General features: G+C 43.2%; 1 protein-coding gene across 4 annotated transcripts in view; it reads left to right on the top strand.

Moving 5' to 3' along the window:
• Nucleotides 1-412: 412 nt before the first annotated feature.
• The window catches only part of MINDY4 (MINDY lysine 48 deubiquitinase 4), a 69914-nt gene continuing 63549 nt past the window's right edge, over nt 413-6777 (top strand). For 3 of the 4 annotated variants that reach the window (XM_061474490.1, XM_061474488.1, XM_061474489.1), the window contains exons 1-3: nt 413-628; nt 2828-2947; nt 4443-4651. In XM_061474490.1, coding sequence (XP_061330474.1) covers nt 566-628; nt 2828-2947; nt 4443-4651 — 392 coding nt within the window. In that variant the 5' untranslated portion in view covers nt 413-565. The remainder of the gene's footprint in view (nt 629-2827; nt 2948-4442; nt 4652-6777) is intronic. The other variant, XM_061474487.1, reaches the window with a different exon arrangement.

The raw sequence follows: 6777 nt of genomic DNA, 5'->3' as shown, positions 1-6777 counted from the left end.
CAGAGAAGCTGTGGCTGCCCCATCCCTGGCAGTGTTCAAGGCCAGACTGGACTGGATGGGGCTTTGAGCTACCTGGTCTAGTGGAAGGTGTCCCTTCTCGTAGCAAGGCAGTTGGAACCAGATGATCACTAGGGTCCCTTCCACCCCAAACTATTCTGTGGCTCTATGATATGGTTAAAAACTGCATTAGCACAGGAATAAAAGGTTGCTAATTAATAATGTGTCTGCTTCATAAGAAAAAAAAGGGAAACAGTGCTTGACTCTGACTTAAACATTCCTTCCCCAAAATGTACTATTTAAAGCAATTACTGGGATGTTTGCCGCAGCGCTACACCACGATCTCTTCCAGTTCGAAGCCGCTCCTCGGCACCCTTCCAGGGGGAGGAGTTCTCCCTATTGCCGATGACACGGTCTCCACAGCAACCCCCCCTACCCCGGGCACCGGCCCGCTGCGCCGTGGGACCGCGGCCATTCCGCCCGCACCGGGAGCTGTAATGCCAGGAGGCGAGAACGGTTTGGTAGACGGAGCGAAGAAAACGCACCCTAAGCACACTTTGAGTTAAAAATGGAGAACTCCTTTGTGGAAGAAGTAGCTGCATCACTCATCAGAGAATTTCTCAGTAGAAAGGTAACTTGTCTCGATTTTCTACAGCAAGTTCAAATAAGAATGGTACATGAAAAATCTAAAGTACTAATAATAGACTGGGGAATGCTGGGGGGAGGGAGAGAGAGAGGGGAGAGAACGACACGGGACTTCTTCAGCCTTAAAAGCAGCCAGACATGAAGGGCAACGGGCCGGGGAGTATCGGCACTACATTTCCCACAAAGCCTTTCTATTGCTGAACGTAGAGGCCAGCATCCGCCTTGCTTGGGAAAGCCCGAGCCTCCCACACAACACGCCTGCAAAACCCGAGATTAAATCAAGAAACACAGTTTCAGGGTTGTTTTATTTATTTTCCTCAATAATTATCTAGCTTGCTGGTGTCGTTATGTTTTCAAGAAGCGCAGAAAAATTCCCAGGAGAAATATAAAAAAAAAAAAAAAAAAAATGCAAAAGGTAAATGGTTCTAGAGAAACTAGTAACTTTTTTTTTTAATTTTAATTTTTTGGGCTCATTTTTTGTTTTGCTCTTGATTTTAAACTTTTCTGTTGGTGCTGGTTTTATTGTGTGTTTTTCTCTCCTTCTCCATTCCCCCCCTCCCCGGTTCTCAGCAGTAGCTTGTCAGACAGCAACTTCTCGGGGGGGGGGGGGGGGGGGGGAAGGGGAGAGGGAGGAAAAAAAATTATACTTTTCCCAAACTTAATGCTGTAAAAGGAATGTGGGACTGAGCATAAGAAAAGGCACCTTTACATTTCAAAGTGAAAGCACCAAGCACCCTGTACTTACCTTGAATCCTAAGGAAATGCTGCTGATGCCCAGCCCTGTCAGTTCTCCCATGTCAGGAATGAATTAGCTTGTACCAGAAATGAAACAGTCACTTGCCTTGCTAAGTGCTGCACAAGCTTTAATTTTCTTCACCTGTTTTGCATCCAGTCTCCAAATGCACATTTTCAATGTTTGCGAGCAAAGCTGATGCATTTGCCAACAGGATTTCAGATGCAGAATTCATTATTTGCCATTTACTGCCAGAAGAGTGAGAGGCTCAAATCTGTCAGTTCACAGATTGCAAAGATTTTTTTCAGATGAAAGACATACATTTCTGAGTTAGACAAATGTCAAGGTAAAACTGAATAAAAGCATAAAATGAAGGGGAATGCCCTACAGGTACACAGGCCATAGAGCTTACAATACTGGTACACACTTGAACTGCCACATCTGTTTTCTACAATAGACTCTGGAGTCAAAACAATAATCCTTCATGCTTCTGCATAAGCATTCCCCTGCTTCCCCATATCTTCAATACAGACTGGAGCCAACTGTGATAATGATCCTTTATATACCACAACTTATCCATCATTCCCTACATCTAAGCCATCAGATCCATGTGCAGAAAAATAAATCCTTTATTATAACAATAACCTGCCATGGAAGAAATTCAGACTTTCTGTTTCAAAACGGTCATCTGGTATTGTACCACTTAGAAACTGGTTTAATGCACAATAAATCAGGCTCTCCCTCCAGAAAGGGCGATGCCTGTACATTTTGTCTGTGAAGTGCCCATTTATGCTGACTAGGGATTCAAAGTAACTGAGAACATGTGAAGTCTCCAGACCAGCTGATGTCAGAGACATCTCAGTGATCTCCAACCCAAGACTGATCAGAGCAATTCATGATAAGGGCTCTAAAACCACTGACAGCTGGAGCACATTTATGTTCAGACTTTGTAATTACCCATGTCAGAATCACATCTATGAAAAGCTGTTATCACATCTTGATGGAAAAAAAACAAACACAGTGTTTCTGGAAGCATTTGTACCTGAAGCTCACATATTTGCTGGGGCCTTCATACTCATCAGCCAGCCTTATGAGGCTGTTCAGCAGTTGAAGTCACCTGTATGGAGGCCTTTCTTGTTTTGTCATGCTTAGTAATTTCCATCTCACAGCCAACACAGCCACCTTAATTATTTTCTCATCTGTGGGCTGTATTAAGGCAAGACTGTACCATTAAAGTACAGATTCTAAGGGTTAGCTTATTATTAATTACTGCCATCCAGAAGTTTAATATTACATCCAAAAAAGTCATAGGATCATAGAGTAGTTAGGAAAGGACCTTAAGATATATAATGCCAACCCCCGTGCCATGGGCAGGGATGCAAGTCAAGACTAAAAGATTTGTGAAGTGGTACTGTTGCAAGTAGTCTGATGTCTGACACTTTTCCTTCTCAGGGTTTGAAGAAAACCATCACCACCATGGACCAAGAGCTTCCACGTTCTGAACTTAGCATCAATAACAGGAACGAACTTCGGAATGTCCTGCATCTGCACTCCTTGTACAAACACAACAAGGTAAGGAAACAGATGCTGCTCCCCAGAATTGGGGATCAGATACCATGAAACTATGCCAAATATATCAAGACTGTAGTATGTCCAAATGAAAGAGAACTCCAGCTTTCATCTGGTTCTGCACTGCTGTGGATACACCAACAGTTCTCTAAGGAATGGAGAGCTCAACATCTAGGTGAGACTGCAGCTCATAGGATGAAGCCAAGAACCTGGCAGTTCATAAACCCTTCTACAAACTGCAACCTCCAGTAAACCAGGAGCAGTTACTCATGTTAGTACTTTTTCCATCATTTTGGCTAGATTATTCAATTGTGTAAGTACCTTTACATGCCCGTTTTTATTTGCAACTTTATTTAAGGCCTGGCAGACAAAATTATACTTCTAACATTTATTATTCTTTGAAATGCAATATAGACAGCAATATTTGATAAGAGGGACATCAACGGATGATTTCTGTGAGGATGGAGGCACAGACCCAGAGGTAGAGTGTAAGCTGGATCATTTATTGCAAAGATTACACAATATTTATATGCTTCCAAGCTGGGCCCGTGCCTCCATCCTCACAATTTCCATTTCCAGTTCACTCATGACTTAAGGCACCACAATGCTTTTGGTAACCAGCATGAGGCTATTCTGTAATAGATGACTTCAAAAATATCTCTCAGTGTAGCTCATAAAAATTACAAAACAGTTTTGGTTGGAAGGGACAGTTCCAACCCCCCTGCAATGGTCAAGGACACCTTCCACTAGACCAGGTTGCTTAAAGCCCCATCCAACCTGGCCTTGAGCAGTGCCAGAGATGAGGCAGTCACAGCTTCTTGGGACAGGCTGTGCCAGGGCCTCACCACCTTCACAGGGATGAGCTTCTTCCTAGTATCTCATCTCCATCTCCCCTTTCAGTTGCATCTCCATAGAAGACATTGTAGTGCATTTTAATTTTTGTGTTAGTTTTTTTCTAAATGAAGCTCTCATGTATGCATGACACGCTTTCCAGAGTACTGCTGAACAACAGTGTAACAAGTTGAGTGTTGGCCTATAATTAAAGGGCTATCTTATGCACGTGTTAAGAGTTCTATAATCCATGCTTCTTACCAAGTGAAGAAATAAATCACAAATACTGAAGTCAGTCACTAAAAATCCTTCTTGTTCATTCTACATTCTCCTAAAGTTGACCGGGTAACATTAGAAAAGGTACATCCTAGCATAGTTACCATACTTTGCAATGTTTCACTAAAATAAGGAATGATTGTTAGCAGGTTGTTTTTTCTGTATCATGCTTACTTCATTTAACACAGCAACACCTTCAAGCTCTCTATATTGCCCAGCTCACATCTACTTTCTTGGATTGTTTGGACAGTCATCTATGTGATACACCCACAGGCAGCTAACCCTAAAAGTAGTTAATATATTCAGCTACTGTACAGGTATAAAAAGAATATCCTTAGACTAACTACCAGTTTCAGTAGTCACCAAGAAGTTTATTTCTCCTTTTGGACAGGCAAAGGAGAACCCACTGAAAACACTTCTTGAAATTATTACTAACTACTTCCTTGAGCACCGTGGGACTTCCCGAAGCATCAGTTCGAGTTCTGCTCTGTCAGCCCCTCAAAGTAAGAGCTCAACATCTCACCAACCCAACTTATCAGACGAGGATCACATGTGTGGGAGTGCTACTACACTCGATGAAAGCAGAACTCAAGCCCACAGGTAGAGTCTTCTCTCTCTTAATCTTATCCAGACACTATTTTTTTTTTTTGTAAATTAAGTAAGGTAAGTAGTATTACAAGTTTTATCATTTATACCTTTGGCTACAGTACCTCTTAATAGTTATCCTAGTAACACAAAACTTTTAAGTTTCCATATTCTTAAAATCCCCTATGCAAGCCACCCTTTAAAAATACATTTCTATTCCCTACCAATTGCAAAGACTGATAATCTCAATTACATCTTTCAGTCACTGAAAGATGTAACTGACATAGGAATTTAAGCTTTAACGTCTTACAAGTTGGAAATGTTCAAACTGATGCATACTCTGATGAGAAGCTAACCACCTGCACTCAAAACTACAGGTATATTCATGCCTTATATAGTTGAAAGCAAAACACACTATGTTAAATTCAGTCATTACCAACAATACAGGCTATTTTCATCTTGCAAAACACCTGGAAACACAAATAACCAAATATTCTGAGTGTACTTCTTAGTGCCTCACAGTGGATTAATAGCCCTAACTGTGCTGCAGTATAATGCTTTTAAAATGGGCACAAAGGAATAATTCATCTTCCCACCCCTCTCAGGGAATTAACTTGATTTTATTCCTGATATGAAACACAGCATGCTCCAACTAGCTAAATTCTAGAACAAAGAAAACCATTTTTTTTTAAACTTGATGCTACCAACTGAGAAGCAACACTTGAAGATGAAGCAGTTCAAAAGTAGCTGCTTCTCTTTTTCAGATACAGGAGCTTTTAGCATGTTGACAAGTGATTTTCCGTCTCCCTGACACTATCCCACATCACACTGCTTCCGAGCTTGCACATGCCTCATTTTCTCCCCCAGACACTGCAAACTGTTCCGTTCCTCCTGCGATCCTCGCCAGTGTCCGCAGACTTTTCTTGCTACAGCAAAACGCTTTTTATGGCGGAGGGAGACACTAACACCCCGTGTAAACAGCAGCACCCAGCACAGTTAAACGACCAACTCCCGCGCCCTTTTACCGCCAGCAAAATGGAGCTCCGCTCTGTCCCCCCCCAGTTATAGCCCTCCCGGCGCATGCGCATTGGCAGCCGAGCGCTTTCCTCCGCTGCCGGCGGCGGCAAAGAGTGTTGGGTAGCTGTCCCAGAGTAGTGGTCATTGCGCCGGAACTGGTACCTTATGGGACTACTCCGCTTTAGACCGGAGGCCGCTCTATGGTTTTAAGCCTCCGCTGGCGGGGGAGGCGTGTGTAGTGTGATTGTTTAGTTCCTTCCCTGTCATCGTAAATGCACACACATGAAAAGAATTAAAGCCCTACACGCAGAAGCAGCAGGTGTGGGTGATGGAGGTGGGATACATCACGGTGCTGTGAGGAGTACAGTGCAGGTGCTGTTCCTCATGGGGTGAAGCATTCCCTCCCCCTCAAAAAAAAAAAACAAACCCACAAAAAAACCCAAACAGATTTAAGGAAAATTGGAAACCAGGCAGTGAAAAGCAGAAATGCCCAACTTTTCATGTGTATGAGCTTACCAAGCCACCCTGGGAGCTGCCAGCTCCAGAGGGGGAAAAATCCTGTATTGACTTGCAGGTTTCCGTATAAATCCTGTGAGATTTTGTATGTGCTTTCTTGTTACTTCAGCAGCACCAACCTAACTGGTTATGTCTTCCCAAAGTGGCAGATGACAAAGTTGGCTGGAGATGCAAGGAAGGAAAAATGGGCTGAGTGGGTGTGACGGGGGAACATGGGTTTCAGGGTCTGTCCTGATAAAAATCAATATTTGTAGCTGATTTTTCTTTCGAAACCAGCAGAGAACCTGACCTTCACACTCCTGGGCAGGTGGCTCCATCTTTCCCTTAGATCAGGTCTCATTCCAGCCATTTTGGTGGCAAAGCTGTAGGAGAGGGCTGCAAAGCTTCCATAACAGTAACTGTCGTGGGTAGGTGATGAGTTAGCTTGGTCATGTCTGATTTTAGCCCACAAAATGGACCACTGAAAGAAAAATCATGGGAACATGCAGCTCTGTGATCCTCCCAGACATTTCCATCCCCTCTGGCCAAGGGTCTGGCCCCTCTGCCTCTGGTCAGGCATTAGCAGGTCAAACTGCCAGTGCCTGAAGTTAATTTTAATTTCAACTGTC

The sequence above is a fragment of the Pezoporus flaviventris genome, unplaced genomic scaffold (assembly GCF_033815535.1).
Source record: "Pezoporus flaviventris isolate CSIRO_AGI_PZ_B2104156 unplaced genomic scaffold, CSIRO_AGI_Pfla_v1 ptg000079l, whole genome shotgun sequence".
NCBI lineage: Eukaryota > Metazoa > Chordata > Aves > Psittaciformes > Psittacidae > Pezoporus > Pezoporus flaviventris.
This window is presented reverse-complemented; position numbering and strand designations above follow the sequence as displayed.